General features: G+C 34.0%; 1 protein-coding gene across 1 annotated transcript in view; it reads left to right on the forward strand.

Annotated features, from left to right (window-relative positions):
- Nucleotides 1-23,072, forward strand: part of LOC113185095 (phospholipid-transporting ATPase ABCA3-like) — a 107,195-nt gene that overhangs the window by 15,713 nt on the left and 68,410 nt on the right. The window contains exons 5-9 of the mRNA XM_077802696.1: nt 4,994-5,148; nt 7,471-7,626; nt 7,972-8,182; nt 10,724-10,874; nt 14,054-14,152. Coding sequence (XP_077658822.1) covers nt 4,994-5,148; nt 7,471-7,626; nt 7,972-8,182; nt 10,724-10,874; nt 14,054-14,152 — 772 coding nt within the window. The remainder of the gene's footprint in view (nt 1-4,993; nt 5,149-7,470; nt 7,627-7,971; nt 8,183-10,723; nt 10,875-14,053; nt 14,153-23,072) is intronic.

The following is a 23,072-nucleotide window of genomic DNA, read 5'->3' on the forward strand; positions in this document are numbered from 1 at the left end:
TCTTGCCTTGTTAGAGTGCTGAAAGGACAGTAAAGTTCATATACCTGAGATAGTTAGGAATTATAAAGAAGGGGTAGATATTCTCCTATAGTAGATAATGTCATGCAAAATTGAGGAAAAGTGTAGAACCAAAACTGCTTCTCCAAGGGAGAGGGAGAGAAGTCAAGTGTGTTATCCCCAGCCTTTTAGTATGTCCCCAAAGAGCCAGTTTCTGTATCACCTCTTATGGAGTGCTGAGAGATTCCTAGAGCTTAGTAGATAACTAGGAACAAGGAGGAAGAAGAAGGAATCCTCTTATGGGCAGAGCTACTCTGCAAGAATGGCAATAGGTGAGGAACTGAGGCTCTTCCTCCATAAAGGAAAGAATGATGTGAATGGAGTCTTTCCCACAGCCTTTGAGTGCAGTCCCCACAGGGCCAGTTTCCTTCTTTTTTCATAGAAAGTACTGAATAACTGGTAGTCTTCATGTCTGGGATAGCTAAGTACAAAGGAAAATCATCCTACTTCTGTGTGTTGCTCTATGAGAATTGGAAAAGGCATGTTTTCATCGGATGTATAGACAGTCGTGCAACCATACAAAGAACATAAAGCACTGGGGGCTTGGGGTGTAGCTCATTAGTAAAACGCTTGCCACGCATATATGAGGCCCTGTGTTTGATCCCCAGCACCACTAAAAACAAAGAAAAGAAAAAGAAAGATGAAGAATCCAGTACGTATGATATAATCAAATCAAATTACTCTCCAGTAACCAACCTAAAAGAAATGGAGATTTATTAATTATCTGAAAGACAGGAATCACATGATTATCTCAATGGATGCAGAAAAGCATTTGACAAAATATAGCATCCATTCATGATTAAAACACTAGAATAATTGGGGATATAAGCTATATGTGACAAACTCAAGACCAACATCATTTTAAATGGATAAAAACTAAAAGCATTCCTTCTAAAAAGAGGAACAGGACAGGGATGCCCACTTTCACCACTTCTATTTAATATAGTACTCAAATCTCTAGCCAGAACTACTAGGCAAAGGAATTAAATAAAAGGGATGTGAACAGAAAAAGAAGAGTTAAAACTAGCTGTATTCTCTGATGATGTGATTATATATTTAGAAGACAAAAAAAAACCCACCACAAAATTTGTAGAACTCATAAATGAACTCAGCAAAGTAATAGCATACAGAATTAACACTCATAAATCAATTGATATTTCCTTTTCATCATGTATGTTAGTGATTTGAGTTTTCTCTCCTTCTCTTTAGCATGTCTAAGGATCTGTCAATTTTATTTATTTATACTTTTTTCAAAGAACCAACTTTTCTGTTAGTTTTTTTTCAGTTGTTTCTTTTGTTTCAATTTCATTGATTTCAGCTCCGATTTTAATTTTTTCCTGTCATCTACTGCTTTTTGTGTTGATTTGTTCTTTTTCTAGGGCTTTGAGATGTAGTATTAAGTCATTTATTTGTTGACTTTTTCTTCTTTTAAGGAATGAACTCCATGCAATGAACTTTCTTCTTAGAACTACTTTCTTAGTGTCTCAGAGATTTCATTCACCTACTTTTTTTTATATTTGCTAAGAGTCACTTTGTGGCATAGTATATGGTCTGTTTAGAGAAGGATCCATGTGCTGCTGAGAAAAAAAGTATATTCTCTCATTGAAGGTTGGAATATTCTATATATGTCAATTAAGTCTAAGTTATTGATCGTATTATTAAGTTCTATAGTTTCTTTGTTCAGCTTTTGTTTGGAAGATCTATCTAGTGATGAAAGAGGTGTGTTAAAGTCACCTCAAATTATTGTGTGATCTATTGACTCTTGAAGTTGATAACAGTTTGTTTGATGAACATAGCTGCCTTGTTGTTTGGGGGCATAAATATTTATAATTGTCAAGTATTGTTGGTGTATGGTTCCCTTGAGCAGTATGTAGTGTTCTCCTTTATACTTTTTGAATGGCTTTAGTTTGAAGTCTACTTTATTTGATATGAGGAGAGAAAACCCCCACTTGTTTCCGAAGTCTGTGTGAGTGGTATGATTTTCCCCCAACAAACTGGTCAAAGGAGGGAATCTGATTTCCATAATTACTATATTATAATATTCAAATTCCCAGTTTTCAATAGAAAAATCACAAAGTAGGACTGGGGATGGATGTAGCCCAGTGATAAAGCTCTTGCATAGTTTGTATGAGACCCTGGATTCTATTCCCAGCACCACAAAAATCAAAACAACAGCAAGAAAAAAAACACAGGGTAGACAAATAGGAAAATATGGTCCATTCAGAGGAATAAAATAAATTGGCAGAAAGAAGTCCTGACGAAGGAAGTCCATAGAAAGAACCTACAAACAAATCCTTAAATTAGCTATCTCAATGGAAACTGTAGAGAAAAATCTAGGATAATTTTTTTAAAAATTAAATGAGATTGCCAATGAAGAAAAAGCAATTATAAAAAGGAACCAAACACAACTCCTGGAACTAAGAAATACAGTGAAGGAAATGAAAGTTTATTAGAGGATCTCAACACCAGTGTTACGCATGCAGAATGAAAAATCAGCTAACTTGAAGATGAGACAACAGATTATCCAGTCTGAGGAACAAAAAGTTTAAAAGACAAAGAAGAGTGACAAAAGTTAAAGGATCCAAGACATATATATGTGGGAGTTGTACAAAGAGAGCAAAAAACAAAAGTGGCTGAGAACTAGAAGATAACAGTCAAAAACTCCAGATTTGATTAACAACGTATTTGTGAAGCTTATTGAATATTCCAACTGCATAAACTCAGAAGAGTTCACAGATACTGCAGTCATACTGTGAAAAGAGAGAAATTTAAAAGGAGTGAAAAGAGAAGCAACTTTTTATATACTCAGGATTTTTAATAGTTTAATAGATTATTTCTCATCAGAAACTATTGACTAGCAGATATTGGGGTGACATATTTAAAATGCCCTTTAAAAGTAATAGAGAAATTAAGACATATCCAGAAAAGCACTGAAGGAGTTCATTAGCATAACATTTAGGAAATATAAAAGCAAATATTACCATATTTTTGGTTTGCTATTCATTTTCATGCTCTTGGGGAAGAGACTAAATTATAGTAAACTGAAGAGATTAAATTAAAGGATGGGGAGTGTAGCTCATGGTACAGCACTTGCCTAGCATGTGTGAGGGTATGTGTTCAATCCCCAGTACTTCACCAAAAAAAAAAAAAAAAGAGTAAGCAATTAAATTTATTGTATTTCTTAAAATTTATATGTATTTGTGATTACAAATAAGAAGGGAATCAGAACATCTCTTTAGAAAAAGCTAAAACTAAAGAAAAATTAAGGCAGTAATGTAGGAAAGATGGGACAAACAAAACAGCAAAATGACAGCAATTCCTCTCTTACAAGTAATTACTTTTAATGTCAAAGGATTAAACTATTCAAAAGGCAGATATTGAAAGAATTGATTAAAAGTGTTTGTTTCATCCACTTGTTCTTTGATGAGCCAAAGAGAGGGGCTATGGCAACTGCCTTTCCAAATCACCATCTCACTGGCCCCCAGATGACTAGCGTATGCAGTGTCCCTTCAGCACTTAGAATCCTGTCCTCTGTGTATCCTCTGGGAAAGTCGGAGTGTTGGATACATGATCCAACTCTTTTCCCTTAGATAAGCTTGTAAATGCAGTGTTTCATCCACTCATTCTGTGCTGAGGTTGGAGAGGGGCTGTGATGACTGCCAGCCAGCTGTTGTCTTCTGCCCCAGGTTGTAGCATCTTGTCCATTTGCCTTTAAAAATGCCCCCCACCCATCCATCTTGAGAGAGTTCCAGCTTAGTTGAAACAAAGCAAAGACTTTTGCTCAGTCCTTCAGCAATCCTCAGCAGGGCAAAATAAATTAACATAGTTCCCTTAGAACTAGGTCTCCCGTGTGTGATCTTTCTAGAACCTGGAACCCTTATCAGGAATGCAGACTACTGTCTTCGAGATTACTACCAAGCAGGGAGGGCAAGAAGAAATGTAAAGGAGAATTTTTTTCATGTTTCAGTCAACTTTTTCTTGAGTTTCTTTGGTTGCTGTAAACCTTTTATTTTCTGGAATTCTGAACAAAGTTGTTTGGGAGGGCTCTGGCTTTTATTTTTCTGTAGAGAAACAGGTACTTAGACTTCCTTGAGCTGTCATTTTATTCTTAAAAATGCAAGAGTTTGTGTAATGATATGGGAAAGAATGAACCTAATGACAAAAAAGTTCTAAATTCTGTACACCTTTACACAAGCTTATTATTAATTATTAATAAAAGTGAATATTTCATTAATGTTACTGTGTAACATGATAGTTTGCATTTTGCTCTTCAGAAGATAATTTCATACTAAAATTTCCTTATGCTTATGTCATCCATATAGTTTCTAACAGGCATATTTACATGTCTTTCAATGTCCATGTAGTGTTAGCAATCTTTCATATTCATATACTGTAGTTATTTTCTTTTTGTTGAGCATTTGTCTTCTTTCAAATTAGTTATCTAAGGATAGGCATCTTTGAATACAGTTTTATACTTTGGAGTATATTTTTAATATACTTTTAAAAAATATATTTTAGTAGTATTTTTAAGTAGGATAAATGAATTAAATGACAAATGTCACATTTCCCAATCTTGGTTTTTTCATAGTATCTACATAGTACTTAATATGATTCACAGAGGTTATTATCTGATTGCAGTATTCATATATTAGAATGTAACAAATTATTTTAATATTTTTGTTATCAAACATATCCCATGCCCTTTGCAGAAAGTTAGTATACATAAACAAAAGAGAAAGAAAATTAAGAGAGCTAATTCCATCACCCTCATATAACTTTGTATATTTTTCTGCACTATTCCTCTGCAGGAAATAGTGCTAATTCTCTTAGTAATCCACAAATAGATTATGAATGTGGGGAACTAATTTGCAATGTGTTAATCATATTCTCTCAACAAAGCTTATTAGCTTTTTGTATGTCTTCTACATAATTCTAGGTCATTATCCTCCTACCAGAGGAGAGGCCTTTGTTAATGGATTTGACATTTCAGATAACATGATTGAAATTCGAAAAAACTTGGGCTTCTGCCCACAGAATGACTTGTTATTTAAAGACTTGACACTAGCAGAACACCTTTTTTTCTACTCTGTGGTGAGTCAGAGATATATTTTATAAAACTGTGATAAATTTGATTTTTTCTCTTAATATGTAGATCTATTATTTGATTTATTTTAACTGTTACATAAAAACATTAAAATCACACATTGTGATGTTTTAATACATGTATGTTGTGCAATGTTTAAATTGGGTTAAACATACTTCTTTCTAGTAAAAACATTCAAAATACTTTTTTCTAGCTTTGTAATATATATAGTAGATTATCATTATCTATAGTCACCCTACTGCACACCAGAATTTATGATTCCAGTCTAACTAAATTTGATGCTCATTGATCAACCCCTTCCTATTCTTCTACTCTCCTCAACTTCTGGAGCCACCATTCTACTCTCAACTTCCATGAAATCAACTTTCTACATGTGAATAAGATCACATAGTACTTGTCTTTCTGTGCCTGGCTGAGTTCACTTAACAAAATGATTTCCATTTTTATCCACAAATAATAAAGACTTCTTTTCTTTTGTTTTGTTTTGGTGATTGAACTCGGGGTGCTTTACCTCTAAGCTACATCTTATAGACCTTTCTAATTTTATTTTGAGACAGGGTCTCACTAAGTTGCTGAAGGTCTAAGTTGTCAAGGCTGTTCTTGAACGTTAGATCCTCCTGCCTCAGCCTCCCAAGTTGCTGGAATTACTGGAGTGCACCACCAAGCCTAGCAGAATTTCATTATTTTTATGCCTAAGAAGTATTCCATTGTGTATTTGGGCCACACTTTTTATTTCTTATTTGAAGGACACTTAGGTTGTTTCCATTTCTTGGCTGATATGAATCTTGCTATCACAAACATGGAAGTGTAGATGTTAAACTGTTAGAAGTTAGCACATTTAACAAACACAGCAATCAGATACAGAACAGTTTCATCACCCCAAAACACTCCCACATGCTATTCCTTTGTTGTCATCCCTTTCCCTGCTTGTACCCATTCATCTATCCTTCACCACTGCACTTTAACTCTTTGAGAATACAATGCCATATGTAACATTTGAGATTGGCTTCTTTTAATGAGTAACTACTTTTAAATTTCATCCATACTGTTATATGTATGTATGGTTTGTTTTAATTGCTGAGTAGTGTTTGATATTTGGTCTGCCAAGGTATATCAATTTAAAGACAAATTGGATGATTTCTAGCTGTTGGTGATTATGACTAAAGTCGTTTTGTTTTTAATGTAGAACATAAGTTTTTATTTTTCTCAGAGTAGGATTACTGAATCATATGAAAAGTCCATGTTAACTTTGTAAGAAACTGCCAAATTTTTCTGTGGTGGCTGCATCATTTGCAACCCCACCAGCAATGTATGAGAATTCCAGTTGCACCACATTAGACAACATTTACTATTGTTAATACTTTTTAAAAACCATATGTGTGTGGTGATTTCTAATTATGATTTTAATTTTCATTTAATGAATGTCTAATCTTGTTGATATATCTTTTATGTGCTTATTTGGTGTCCCTGTATTTTTTTCTTAATTTTCTTTTAGTTGTAGATGGACACAATACCTTTATTTTATTTGTTTATTTTTATGTGGTGCCAGGGATCAAACCTAGTGCCTCACACATGCTAGGGAAGTGCTCTACCGCTGAGCCACAATTCTGGCCCCCTATATTCTCTTTTATATAATGTTTATTAATGACTTTTGTCCATATTTAAATTTGTGTTAGTTGTTTTCTTATTGTTGAATTTCTCTGAATTTTTAAATATATTTTGTATATATGTTGCTTTTCGTCTTGAATCAATGATAGATAAAAAGGTGTGTAGGTTTACTCCAGTACACCTTGGAAGCCAAAGATGTTTTCTTTCCTCACTCTGCTGATGAACTTCAGATGTCTTTCTGAGTTCTGGGAATTCTTTTTTTTTTTTTCATTTTGTTTTTTTTTTTCTGCACTGGGGATTGAACTCAGGGCCTTGCCTGTACTATCATCACATACTCTACCACTGAACTACATCCCAGGCTTTGAAAATTCTTGTTTTAGGGACTCTTCTTTAGATATAAATAGAGGCAAATAAAAGAAGATGCTATTTTTATTGATGTTAGGATAAAACTAGGGCCTGATAAGGTGATACATGCCTATAATTCCAGCTACTCCAGAGGCTGAAGCAGGAGGATCGTGAGTTCAAGAACACCTGAGCAACATAGTGAGACCCTGTCTCAAAGAAAAGAAAGAAATGGTGTAAAATGTTTCTAGGGATATATCTGCAAGAAATTTCTTTGAAACTGTAAGAAAAGTTAGTGATCTGAGAACTTTCTAGGATAAAATTGGATGCACAATATAAATTCTGGTTCTTCTTTTTAGATAAAAGGAATTCCACGAAACATGCATACTTTGGAAATTGACCATATGCTGTCTATTTTTGATCTGCTAGAAAATCGACATGCATTTTCATGCTCACTGAGTGAAGGAGCGAAGCGCAAACTCTCCGTCATTATAGCACTTATAGGGGGCTCTAAGGTATTAAAGAAGGAAGATAAGTGGGGGGAGCACACAAAGTGGGAGGTAAGTGGCGGACTAAATATGCATTCCTGCCAGCTGGCATAGAAAATCCAGCTGCATAAGACCTGAGAAATATTATGAATCTAAAAGGAAACCTCTCAATGATAATCAAAAGGGGTTTATATTATTAGCTCAGCTGTTATCCCTTGGTTTGGGATTATTATTATTTTCCTAAAGTTTATCTCTATTTTGGTCTAGATTTTATATCTTAGTTTAAATATATTCCCCTCAAATAGTACGTAAACCCATAGGTGGCATAGCATCAGTTATCAATGATCATGGAATTGTTCTCCTGGCCTTTAGGTGATCATACTTGATGAACCATCATCTGGCATGGACCCAGTCTCAAAGAGGCTCACCTGGAATCTCCTTATGCAGTATAAACACAATCGTACCATCTTAGTGACCACCCCCTACATGGATGAAGCTGACACCCTGGGTGACCGCATTGCCATCCTGGCCATGGGCACTCTGCAGTGCTGTGGCTCTTCTATGTTCCTGAAACAAATATATGGTCTCTCTCCATTTGATCATTCTTAGGATATTGACACCTTAATAATATTATTTTAATATTATTTTCATTATATTTTATCTACTTCAAATTTTAAAATTCTTCAAATTTTAATGATCTTCTGTTGTACAAATTAAGCCTCAAGAATTATAATTATTTTTAAGGTCCTTTGCAATCTTAATATTCCTTACTTGTTTTCAACACATACTTTCAGTAAATATTTGTATCAGCTTGTACAGGTCATGCTTATTTGTCCCTTTTTATACCTATTGACGTTTTGTCTCTGGAATGCAATTATGTATTCAAATAGATTTATATGACTGATGAGGAGAGCAAGTAGAGAAACTAGACATCTCTGATCTTAGTTTCTCAATTGCCAAACCACAATCAGCATTTCTGTATGTGGCCAGTAGTATATTGTCTGTAATCCTAGTGACATGGGAGGCTAGGGAAGGAGGATCACAAGTTTGAGGCCAGCTTCAGCAACTTAGCAAGACCTTGTCTCAAAAAATTAAAAGGACTGGGAGTGTACCTGTATGATAAAGTACCTCTAGGTTCAGTCTTGTAATGCCAAATAGAAAAGAAAAACATGCAAGAGAGAAAGACAAATCTGCATTATGGTGAGATGACGCTAAAATATACAGACAGTAAGAATGTAGTACAGAATAAAAATCATAATCATATAAGTGAAATAAAGCAGTTCTTGACTTTGATAAGTATACAGCTTTGACAGGAGATAAAATTGTTACATCAAACAATGTATTATTGAGGGATAAAATTATAGAAATTTGATTCCAAAATAAGATAATGTGAATATAAATGAAGATAATTAAGGGTGAATTATTTTGAACTTTTATTTAATATTTGAGGTTCATTCAGCTCACAATTATCTCTTTTATTCTGGTTATCATGCTTTCTATTTTGTATATCTTATATGAATTCAAAATAACAACCTCCCTTTATAAAAGACAGCAAAACTGGGACCCAGATTTATCAAAAAAACTTTTTTCTAAAGTCATTTTAGATACCCCTTTAGTTTATGATCACCTTACAGTTTGAGTTTTAACAATTGTCTTTAAAGGGTTTCACATCCAAAACTGGGTTTATGACATCTGAATTGGGTATGCTTGGGTTATTTAAATAGCTGTGCTTTTTAAAATAAACCATTAAGGGGCTGGGGTTTGGCTCAGCAGTAGAGTGTGGGGCTCTGGGTTCAATCCTCAGTGCCACATAAAGATCAATAAATAAAATAAAAGTATTCTAAAAATATATAAATAAATAAATAATAGTAATTTTGTTCACCAATCAGTATATAGTAGGTGACTACATATTTTAAAAGTGGCATAATACTCCAGGGCATTCAGATCCCTTCTGATAGCTGATAAATTTTAAATCTGTTAAAACTGAATTTCTTATATTTTAATCAAAATCTTAGGATTTGAATTTACTTCTTGGCTGGCCTGGGAAATTCCATGTAGGTGTCAGCACTGAGTTCTCACTAACTACTCACTTTCTGAAAAAGAAGGCATTTTCTATTGATCAGATTCTTAAAAAAAGACAAAACAATATAAAAGCATATTGTGTCATGATTCCAGACAATGTTAAATTTTTATACCAGTGATTGAACTCAGGTGCATTTGATCACTGAACCATGTTCCCAGCCTTTTTGTTATTTTTTATTTTGAGACAGGGTCCTGCTAAATTGCTTAGGGCCGTGCTAAAAGTTGCTGAGACTTGCCTTGAATTTAGGATCCTCCTGCCTTGGCCTCCCAAGTCACTGGGATTACAGGCCTACACCACCAAACCTGGTGAAAAATGACAATTTTATACATCAATTTTTAGCTTAAGCAAAAATAGTTTTGGTTCTTATACTTAGTAAACAATGGAGAGAACACTTCATGCTCTGATGTGAAGTACCTCAATTGTAAAATGGAATTATAGTCTTTTCTACTGTAAACAGATTATAAATCTAGGGTCAGCTGAGAGTTCCATGCTCAAGATCTATTATTTGCTTTTAAAGCATCATAGTAAGAAACAACAAGGCAGATACAGTGACCATTCATTTGTTATTTTCAACCCACCATATGTTTCAGTTTATTCTGTTTGCTGATTATTTCCTTTGACTAGAATGTAAGCTCTGATGATGATGTGAATTTTTCTCTGCTTTGTTCATTACTATATCCCCAGGGCTTTAGTAATAGCTGAATGAGTATTTATCAGGATTTTAGTTTTAAGAATGATAAGTAGCCAAATAACAAGACCTTTCTTCATATATTGGTTGTATCAAATATACGTTAAATCATTGTAATTTATAATTTTTATAATTTTTGCAATTATAAAGAAAGCTATTATTCAGTATCTTATTTCTTAGAATAGCATTTCTAAGCTGTAGTTGTGAGCTTCCTTATGGTCTTACTTAATGTCTGCAACACATCATGTCTTCTTCCTTATAGACCTAGATAAATTGGAAAGCCAAGTTTGGTCTCACAAGGGTATTAAAAAGTGCAAGCATCTTCATTTGATCATCTAAATGGTTTATCTCAGGTGCTGGATATCACATAGTCATGCAGAGGGAACCACATTGTGATGTTGAAAAAATCTCAGCAATGATTCAGTCTCATGTTCCAGGTGCCATGTTGGAGGATGATATTGGAGATGAATTATCATTTGTACTACCCAAAGAGTATACACATAGGTATGGATGGATCCAGAAAGCTCTATGGTTTTTGGGTGACCAGAAATCATTTTTAATTTTCCAGGTCTAGCAAGCTTAGTGAGTATTGTTTTTATAACAAACCATGTTTCCAGCTGCTGTTTGCAGGTAGAGTTAGGAAGCTCACAATTTTAAGATTTCTTTTGCTGAACACAGGATCACCTCACAAGCTCATTCGGGCTTATTTGATATTTTTCTTTCTGTTTGTTTTTTGGGGAAGAGGATTGCAATCTAGTAGCTAGAGCTTTCTAAAAAGGATAAACTAATAATGGGATGTTCCTTGTACACACATTTTTTCTGCATTGTGAGTCATATGTAAGGAGATATTATGATGATAAGAGTAAAAAATAGCTTGAATGGAAACTCTGCAGTAACTGTAATAGAGAAAACAGGAATTTTGACCTCAGCAGTTAATAAAATTAGTTGTAGAGAGACAACAATAATTCTACCTGAGATTACCATCCCAGCTAAAAGTATTCATCATTGTCCTTTTGGGAGTGTGTCATTTTTTGTTTTCATACCTGAAGTTATTACTATGAAGATATTCTATTTTAAACTAACCCATGAAAGAGAGAGGGGGAAAAACAACCAGAATAAAATGACCATGACCCATTTAAATCATAGAAATTCATTATTGTAGGGAAAAAAAATAAAAGGACAAGAATTGCTTGGTTATTTCTGAGACTTTGGCAGCACAAGTAATTGTTAATTTGCTTTGTGCCAGGCACAGTTCTTAGTACTTTACATGTGTACATTTACATGAGAAAACAAGGAAGAGACTTAGAAATAGTATTTATACCCTCAAGTACCTAGCTTTCTATCCACAGAGTGTGGCTAACAAAAGTGAACTTGAGGTTTTTAAATAAGCTCTAAGCTTGTTCTTTAAGAAGATTCATACATTGGGTAAAACTTTAGTCATATTGATCATTGAGACAAGGAGAAAATACACAAATTACAAGTAGAAAATATTTAACTTGAAAAGTCCTTTATTTATTAAAGAAATTGAATATATAAATAATTAGAAACATCATGCTAACCCCTATAAATATCTGTAGTTATTATGAATCAATTAAGAACTAAATAAAACTTTTAAGTTCAAAAGTATTTTTTAAAATCTTACCATGAATCAGGCATGGTGGTCTGAACCTGTAGTCCCAGGCTGAGGCAGAAGGATTGCTTGAACCCAGGAGTTTTAAGACTAACTTAGGCAACATAGCTGGACCCAATCTCAAAAAAAAAAAAAAAAACTTCCCACAGAGAAAAATGTGGTACCACATAGTTTCAGTGATGATTTTCCCAAACATTAAAAGAAGTTACACAAAAATATTTTTAGAAAAAAATTTCTAGAAAAGGAACATTTCCTCACCTATTTTATAAGGCTAGTATTATCCTGATACCAAAATCAGTCAAATAGAATTACAAGAATAATTTTATTAATATTACACAATAATCTTTAACATATGAGGCCTTAAATAAAGATGAACACCAAATAAGCACTGTGGGAATTCTATTAAGAAAACTCAAAAAGAACAAGAAAATGGTCTTAAAATATGTGAAGGGGTGTCATAGGAAGAAGGAAACAGATTAAACTGAGGGGTAAGATTAAAACCAAGAATCAAAGCAAGGTAAGATTAGATGGAAATAGAATTCAGCCTAGAATGGAAGAAATTTACAAATTGGAGTTTTGAGATCACTATGCCTGAGGGTAATTAGTAGGCTTGATAATCTCTCATTGAGAATTGGAGATATGTTTAAGAAATTGATTGATTTCTATAGAAGATTTTGTTAACTTAAAACAATGTTAACTCTTCCTGATAAAACTATTCTTTGTAATCCTCGATGTAAATACAACACAGTTAGAAAGAAATTTCACATAATTACCCTGGCTACTTGGTTAAATCTTTTTTTATTTATTAGCCAGCTTCTACTTGACTAACTCCATTTTACCACTTCTTCCTAAAATTTGAGAACTCTTTTCCATTTGATGTAGGAACCATAAGTATATGAAGTAACTGTTGCCAAATAGCTATATATAGAAAGTAAACTGATATATCAAATGTCAAGTTATAGTGGGGATAGATTTGCTAATGTAAATTCTTCAGCCTTCTTTTCATTTGTTTCATGATAAGAATTACAATGAAGAATAATCTATTAAACATTTTTCCACTGATAACTGGACATTTTTATAGAACAAAAGAATATGGAAACAATCATCTAACCAAAAAAACTTTCAAAATTGGTTAAAGGATTTGAGTAGAAATTTCTCCAAAGAAGATATACAGATGGCCAGCAAGCACATGAAAAGATGCTCAACATCATTAGTCATTAAGGAAATGCAAATTAAAACACACAAAACTAGCAAATTGTGGTGAGGATATGGAGAAAGTGAAACCCTGTTGCATTGGTAGTTAGAATGTTAAAAGGTGGATTTATTTTTTGAAGTTCCTGAAAAACTTAAACATAGAATTAAAATGTGATCTGGCAATTCCACTTCTAGTTTTATAACCAAAAGAACTGTTGGCAGGGACTTGAATAGATAGTTATACACCAGTATGCATGGCAGTATTATTCACAATACACAAAGGGAGTAAACAACTGAAATGTTCACTGATGGATGAATGTATAAAAAACCTGTGGTGTATCCATAAGAGAGATATCATTCAGTCTTAAAAGGGAATAGAACCTAATACATGCTACACATGAAAGAATTATACTAAGTAAAATAAGTCAGACAAAAAATGATAAAAATTGTATTTTATGTACATAAAATAGACAAATTTGTAGAAAAAGAAATTAAGTTAAGGTGGGTGAAGAAATGGGAAGTTACTTTTTAATGGGCATAAAGTTTCAGTTTGAGATGGTGAAAAAGTTCTGGAAATGGATAATGGTGATGGTTGTACATTATGAATATACTTAGTGCAACTTGAACTTTACACTTAAGTAAAATGACAACTTTTATGTTATATATTGTACCACAAAATGCATTTTAAGAAAATAATAGAGAAAATATAATTAATAATATTAATTTGCATTAAATGGGAAAAATGCTTACATTTAAAAATTCTTTTTTACTAGAAAATAAAATTAACTTTAAAAAACAAGGTAAAATTTATCTATACTAACACTAGCTCTTTCTTTTTTCCTTTCTTCTCTCATTTCAGATTTGAAGCTCTGTTTGATGAGTTGGAAAAGAATCAGAAAGAGATGGGCATTGCCAACTTTGGAGTTTCAATCACTACCATGAAAGAAGTCTTCTTTAAGTAAGTAATAATGACCTTAAAAAACAATTTCTACCCCTAAAACCCTACATCAATTTAAGATTGCACTTCCTCCCAATTGCAGTTGGTAGAATCATAGTATCACTGAGTTTTCAAATATTTTTGCTAATGTATTTCTATATATTCAGCTAAGAAATATTTAAAGATTTTTAATTTGGGCCTTGATGTATAGTCTTTCCTCAATAGAGAGTTTAGAATTGGTCAAGGAAAATATAGAATTACATCTATGGTATTATATGAAAAGGTTTTTTCTAACTTATAGTGTACAGTACAAATGACTTTAAAATTTTGACCTAACCATATTTCTGTTATTTATTTAATTTTTATATGGTTTGTCTCTCACTGTGTAAAAATTCAAAATCATAGCACCCATGGAAATCATGTTGTCACGAAGCAAAGTCAGCTAGTTAGCAGTCACAAGGATTTACCAAATGTCCTCTTCTGGTAAGGGTATGACAAAGCTGAAGCTAGACTTCATTCTCTTAGGATCAAGGAGTTTATCAATGCTTCAAGTAGACTTGGGATAATTTATTCACACAAATTTTTAAAAGACTGATATATATAAATTAAAATGTGACTTAATTAATTTATAATAAGGATAATTTGTGTTGTGACTTGAACTTGTCCCACAAAGTTCAGGCTCCTCTTGTGTGCTTTCTTTACCTTTTACCTTCACAGCAAGAGGATCCTCACCAGGTATTGGCCCCTCAATCTTGGACTTCTCAGCTTTTAAAACATGAGAAATAAATTTCTGTTCATTATAAATTAGCCAGTCTCAGCTATTCTGTCATAGAAGCACAAAGTGGACTAAGACAATTTATAATAAGAAGTGATCTCTTGGTCATTCAATAAATCTTCTCTTGTCTCTTCATAGAGAACTAAATTACAATGAGAAAGTTTCTATATAAGCACAGCTATAAAAAGCTCCTTAAGGGTAGGGATCTTGCCTTTTTTGTTCAGTGATTATACTTGGGACCTCACACAGAAGCTGTCATACAAAGAATACTCAAAAATAGTTCTCAATGAGTAAATTAATGAATGAGTGTTATTTATTCATTAAAGTCATCATTTCCATGATAAAAGCTCCACCTGCAACTGGGAAATTATAGTTCAAAATCTTGGACAGTGCCAGGCACAGTGGTACACACCTGCAATTCCAGTGAGATGGAAGCTCAGGCAGGAGAATCACAAATTCAAGACTAGCCTCAGAATTTAGCAAGGCCTTGTCAAACAATAAAAAGAAGTGGGGGTGTTTCTCAGCGATAAGATGCTCCCTTGGTTCAATCCCCAGTTTAAAAACAAAAAGCCTTGGACCATGATGAGTCCTTTCCGCTAGTGCTTATTGGCAGTATCAGTCTCTTTTCCTACCTCCTTCTTAATAAATTTTCTTTAGTTCAGGTTGGAGACTGTCAAATTTAAATTAACAGTGACTTTCTCTCTTTAAGATAATTATTTCAGATAAGTTACCAAACCTCTCCAAGTTTCAGATTAAGAACAGCTAGAGCAAGAATATTAATATAATTTGTTTATTAGGAATTGCACAATGATGATATTAAATTATGAAGGATTTTGGAGTGGTTTAAGTTATTCACATGGGTGCCTACTATTTGCAAAGTACTATTCTAAGTATCACATTTAAAGACAAATAATTCTTACTACTAACCAGTGAAATAGGGTTCAATTTTTAGGGAAGAAAACTAAAACCAGAGAATTTACACAATATCAGCTTACTGATCAGGTAAGTGGCAGATTCAATAAAAGTGAGTTTTTTTCCTTACAGATTTTGAAATACACACACACACGCTCATGCCTTCCTCTTAAGAAGATAACTATTTTGCAAATTATTCCCCAATTTGTCTTTCCTTTTTAACTTTCATGTTATTTTTAACTACAGCTTCCATTATTTTTGTGGGTGGTCCCAGGGATTGAACTCAGAGGCACTCAACCATGAGCCACATCCCAGCCCTTTTTTTGTATTTTATCAGGATCTCACTGAGTTGCTTAGTGCCTCTCTGTTGCTGAGGCTTTCTTTGAACTCACAATCCTTCTGCCTCAGCCTCCCAAGCCACTGGGATTACAGGCCCCCATACCCAGCTAGACGCCATTTTTTAAAAAAATTTTTTAGTTGTACACAGACAAAATCCTTTATTTTATTTATTTGTTTTTATGTGGTGCTAAGTATTATACCCAGTGCCTCACACATGAGAGGCTCTACCACTGAGCTACAACCCCAGCCCAAGCCCCCAATTATTTTCTTTTTAAGGTGTGTCAACTTTGAAATTACCAACCATATTTTCTTTTAATACCAGTTTGATTCAGCCAAGTGGTTTAGAATTTGTTGTCTGAAGTGAAGCATGGATTAAACCATTTTTACCCAAAATAATTAGTCCATTGTCTCACTACTAGTCACTTAAAATGCTACATGTACAATACTTGCACATCTTGAATGATGTTTTCAGAATTTACCTTCTACTCTACAAATGTCACTCATATTTATGTGTCAATTCTACCCTCTAAAACAGTGCAGTTCCTCCTCATTATATCTTATTTACAACATTTAATGACAAAATCAACTAATATATGAATCTTAAGTCAGTTTCCACGAAAAGTATACTTGAAAGTTATTTAATATCTTTGATTCTGCAAGGCTTTCCAAATAGAACTATTATAGCTTCTGCAGTGGTTTTCTATTTTATAATCTCATTGTTTTGTTGTATTGAAAATGAACCAAATAAAACTCAAGAAATTAATATTGCTAAAAAAATGCCAGTATTATTCAATAATTTATGTGTACCTATTTTTGAAGTAAAAAAAAGCAAAAATGAATATAATTTAAAAGAATTTTCAAAATTTAGGAGCCATTAATATGCTTTTCTCATAAACTGACAAATAAGGTAGATAAAAATACTTTTAAATTGTTTTAACAATTTAATTGAGCTTTTTTTCTCTTTCATATGTATGAAAAGAGAACTTTGTTCTTAACAATTGGGGAATATATTTTTTCAAGACCATGTATAAAATAGATACAAAGATTGACCAAGTGTTGGATCACAGATGAAAAAATAACAACATATTAGATACTCTTTTTAGAAAATTAGAAGTCAGAAGAAGAAAGGAAATTAATAAATATTGACTATAAAAGTATAAAAAATATAGAAATATTCAAACATACAGTTTATAAGACAGATTCATAAACTGAAAAGATACAACTAAACAAGACAAAATGTGTTCAAAAATTAACTGAGTTGGGCTGGAGTTGTAACTCAGTGGTAGAGCACTTGCCTTGCATGCTTGAGGCCCTGGGTTCATTCCCTAGCACCACGTAAAAATAAACAAATAAAAATAAAGATATTTTTTAAAAATTAACTGAGTCACATTAAAATATTAAAGGTTTTACCTGAGCCTTCATTAATTAATGAGTCAGACAGAACCAGACAGCAAGAAGTTAAGGTTTCCAATGCAGGGGTGCAAGGAAAGACAATTTTTAAGGTAAACATGGAAGCAAGGCCAAAAAATATTTCATTGGGAGTGATTTTAGTAAGATTTCAACATTGATGGTACATGAGATCACACACAGCCACAGAAGTTAGTGAGCAAAATTTATACACAAAAATGACACACTAAAATTATCAAAATAAGGGGATATCAGAAAAAAATGCCTTAGGTCCGCAGAAGCGAGACAGGCTAGAACAGGTCAGAACAGTCCTCTTGGTTCAAGATACCAACACCTACACCAAGCCAGCATACTTCTACTCATGGAGAATCCCATGATTTCTAAAGTGGGAAAAGAAAACTGAAAGTAGAAAATATATCTCCCCACAGGTTGGGGAATATTGAAGGGCATTGTTGATCTAATCTGTCCAGAGCTTATACCATTCAACAAAGCCCGGCACTCCCCTCACTGAACTCTGTAGCAGCCCCACCCTTGGACTGTTTTAATGTGGTCTGTGCAGATAAAACCCTGATCAACCTTTATTTCCCATTCCATCGTACCTAATACCAGTAAGAAAGGAGACTGAGAACTATTTCATAGGGCTTCAGTATTAGGCTACTCTAGCTGGCAGCTTGGTAAGAAACACAAAAAAAGGAAGAGGTTAGCAGCCCTTGTGTACTTGTGTGCTTGTCCCCTCTCCCTTCCTCACCCCTTCTACATAGCCCAAGAAGAAACAGAAAGAAGGTCAGTTGGGAATAGACAGCCGTCATCCATCCTTATAGACTGTTTTGAGCATCTCAGAATAGGTTTTCCTGTTTTCTTCTCCTTCTTTATAACTATCACTTACTACATCTCTTCTGATTCTCTCTGGTCACATGGTGAACATTATAAACTATCTTTTACAATTTCTTTTCACTTAATGAAATGTATTTTTATCATCTTTTAGAACTAATTGGTTTATACATCACCTGTCCCCACCATTCATGTTGCTTCAATTCTTGCTAATGTGTATGACATAGTAGACAACTGCTGTTTGCTTTAATACCAGATCTAGTTCATGTTTCTTTCTTTTTTGTGCTGTTGATAATTATTGACCCCACCATTCCTATTATGGCAATTAGTTTTGTAGATGTCATAGTAGGCACCCAATATTTATTCTAATATTGTATGTTATTTTCATTGATTGTTTCTGTTGTTTTCGCCCTTTCTGTGAAGTGCTGGAAACTTACAAGGAAACAACACGTTCACAGGGTAGAGACTCTGCTGCTGAACTGAATTAAAAAAAAAAGGGCAGCAAACCTTGCTTCACATGAATTAACCACCACACTCAAGCTTAAGCTATGCTTTAATATGAAGAATAGAAGATACAAAAACCCAACTTGGGTTGAGGCCCCAAGTGGGAAGGGTCCTCAGGTCCCATTCATGGACATCCACTGCTGTAGCAAAAATAGAATTAACACAAGGACTGTGGATACCACACTTAAAAGGAAATGTCTCAATCTAGATCACTCTAGAACATTTTGTCAGCCTTGAACATTGAGACAGTATTAAAAAAAAAGAAGTAACCATGATGAGAATAAACAAGAATTCTGAGACACATTAAGAGATGAAATAAGAATCATTGGGATAGAGGAGGGTTGTGAAATGCAGGCTAATGGTGTGGATAACCTCTTCAAGGAAATAATAACAGAAGAAATTTCAATCATGAGATTTAAATGGATATCCAGATACAGGAAGAACTCAGAACCCCAAATAGACAAGATCAAAAAAGAACCTCTCCACACCACAGCACATTATAATGACAAAATCAACATACAAAAATCAGTAACTTTCCTTGTACCAACAATGAATCTACTGAGAAAGAAATCAAGAAAACTATCCCATTCACAACAACCTAAAAAAAAAAAAAAAAACTTCGGAATTGACCTAATGAAGGAGATGAAAGAACTATACAGAGAAAACTATATATAACACTGAAGAAAGAATGAGAAGAAAATCTCATAAAGTGGAAAGATCTCTCATGTTCTTGGATAGGCAGGAATTATACTGTCAAGATGAACATACCAGCAAATGTTTTAATACAGATTCAATTCAATCCCCATTAAAATGTCAATGTCATTCTTGGCATTCTTCACAGAATTAGAAAATAAAAACAGTCCTAAAATTCATTTGAAAGAATAAGAAACCCATAATAGCCAAAACAATCCTGAACAAGAAGAGTAAGCTGGAGGTATCACAATACTTGACCTCAAATGATACTGCAGCATTGTAGTAACAAAAAAAATGCATGGTACTGCACCAAAACAGACATGAAGACCAGTAGGATAGAATAGAAAACAGAGATAAACCCACACAGAAAATCAAATCCTTGAAAAACACACCAAAAATATACATTGGAAAAAATATTACCTTTTTAGCCATGTTTAGAAGAATGAAACTTGATCCCTATGTCTCACCCTGCACAAAAGTCAAAGTGGAATCAAAACCTAATTTGTAGAATTAGATCAGAGATTCTACAAATGCTAGAAGAAAATGTAAGCCTAACACTCTAATGTATTGGCACAGGCACTGACTTCCTTACAAGCCTTCTAAAGCACAATTTTAAAAAATAAGAAATCAATAAGAGGGACACATCAAATTTAAAAGCCCTCCATAGGAAGGCATACACAAGCATAAAGAGAGGGTCTACAGAATAAGATCTTTGCCACCTGCTTCTCAGAGGATTATTATCCAGAATATACAAAGAACTCAAACTTAATACCAAAGAATTAGAGACACTTCACAAAAGAAGAAAAACAAATGGCCAACAAATATGTGAAATAATGTTCAACATCTCTAGCAATCAAGGAAATGCAAATAAAAACTACACTAAATTTCATCTCACTCTAGTAGAATGGCAATTATAAAGAATGCAAATAAATTGCTAGTAAGCTCAACATTGTAAAAGCTATCTATGCTAAGCCTCCAGCTAGCATCATTCTAAATGGAGAAAAACTGAAGGCATTCCCTCTAAAATCTGGAACAAGACAGGGATGCCCTCTCTCACCACTTCTATTCAATATAGTTCTCGAAATACTGGCCAGAGCAATTAGACAAAAGAAATTAAAGGCATAAAAATAGGAAAAGAAGAACTTAAATTAATCACTATTTGCATATGACATGATTCTATACCTATCAGACCCAAAAGGGTCTACAAAGAAACTACTAGAGCTAATAAATAAATTCAGCAAAGTGACAGGATATAAAATCAACGTGCATAAATCAAAGGCATTCCTGTATATCAGCGACAAATCTTCTGAAATGGAAATGAGGACAACCACCCCGTTCACAATATCGTCAAAAAAAAAAAAATACTTGGGAATCAACCTAACAAAAGAGGTGAAAGATTTATACAATGAAAATTACAGAACCCTAAAGAGAGAAATAGAAGATGATCTTAGAAGATGGAAAAATATACCCTGTTCATGGAGAGGCAGAACTAACATCATCAAAATGGCGATTTTACCAAAAGTTCTCTATAGGTTTAATGCAGTGCCAATCAAAATCCCAATGGCATTTCTTGTAGAAATAGATAAAGCAATCATAAGATTCATATGGAAAAATAAGAGACCCAGAATAGCAAAAGCAGTTCTAAGCAGGAAGAGTTAATCAGGCGGTATAGCAATACCAGACTTCAAACTATACTACAGAGCAATAGTAACAAAAACAGCATGGTACTGATATCAAAACAGGCAGGTGGACCAATGGTACAGAATAGAGGACACAGAAACCAATCCACAAAATTATAACTATCTTATATTTGACAAAGGTGCAAAAAACATACAATGGAGGAAGGATAGCATCTTCAACAAATGGTGTTGGGAAAACTGGAAATCCATATGCAACAAAATGAAACTGAATCCCCTTCTCTCGCCATGCACAAAAGTTAACTCAAAATGGATCAAGGAGCTTGATATCAAATCAGAGACTCTGCGTCTGATAGAAGAAAAAGTTGGCTCTGATCTACATACTGTGGGGTCGGGCTCCAAATTCCTTAATAGGACACCCATAGCACAACAAGAGTTAAAAAACAAGAATCAACAAATGGGACTCAAACTAAAAAGTTTTTTCTCAGCAAGAGAAGCAATAAGAGAGGTAAATAGGGAGCCTACATCCTGGGAACAAATTTTTACTCCTCACACTTCAGATAGAGCCCTAATATCCAGAGTATACAAAGAACTCAAAAAATTAAACAATAAGGAAACAAATAACCCAATCAATAAATGGGCCAAGGACCTGAACAGACACTTCTCAGAGGAGGACATACAAATAATCAACAAGTACTTGAAAAAATGCTCACCATCTCTAGCAGTCAGAGAAATGCAAATCAAAACCACCCTAAGATACCATCTCACTCCAGTAAGATTGGCAGCCATTATGAAGTCAAATAACAACAAGTGCTGGAGAGGATGTGGGAAAAGGGTACACTTGTTAATTGCTGGTGGGACTGCAAATTGGTGCAGCCAATTTGGAAAGCAGTATGGAGATTCCTTGGAAAGCTGGAAATGGAACCACCATTTGACCCAGCTATTGCCCTTCTCGGACTATTCCCTAAAGACCTTAAAAGAGCGTACTATAGGAATACTGCTGCATCGATGTTCATAGCAGCACAATTCACAACAGCTAGACTGTGGAACCAACCTAGATGCCCTTCAATAGAAGAATGGATAAAAAAATGTGGCATTTATACACAATGGAGTATTACTCAGCACTAAAAAATGACAAAATCATGGCATTTGCAGGGAAATGGATGGCACTAGAGCAGATTGTGCTAAGTGAAGCTAGCCAATCCCTAAAAAACAAATGCCAAATGTCATCTTTGATATAAGGAGAGCAACTAAGAACAGAGAAGGGAGGAAGAGCATGAGAAGAAGATTAATATTAAACGGGGACGAGAGGTGGGAGGGAAAGGGAGAGAGAAGGGAAATTGCATGGAAATGGGAGGAGACCCTCATCGTTATACAGAATTACATATAAGAGGAAGTGAGGGGAAAGTGGAAAAAAACCAAAAACAAGGGAGAGAAATGAAGTACAGTAGATGGGGTAGAGAGAGAAGATGGGAGGGGAGGGGAGGGGAGGGGGGATAGTAGAGGATAGGAAAGGCAGCAGAATACAACAGACACTAGTATGGCAGTACGTAAAAATGTGGATGTGTAACCAATGTGATTCTGCAATCTATATATGGGGGGAAATTGGGAGTTCATAACCCACTTGAATCAAATGTATGAAATATGATATGTCAAGAGCTTTGTAATGTTTTGAACAACTAATAATAAAAAAATAAAAAAAGAGTTAAAAATTGAAATGTTTAGGACAAACTAAATACTTAATATCAGGAAATGGTTAAGTAAATTAAAGTGGAACTGCAAAAATCAAGAATCTAATTACTAGAAAATTAAAACACTATAAATTTCCAGGCTACAAATATAT

The sequence above is a fragment of the Urocitellus parryii genome, chromosome 9, assembly GCF_045843805.1.
Source record: "Urocitellus parryii isolate mUroPar1 chromosome 9, mUroPar1.hap1, whole genome shotgun sequence".
NCBI lineage: Eukaryota > Metazoa > Chordata > Mammalia > Rodentia > Sciuridae > Urocitellus > Urocitellus parryii.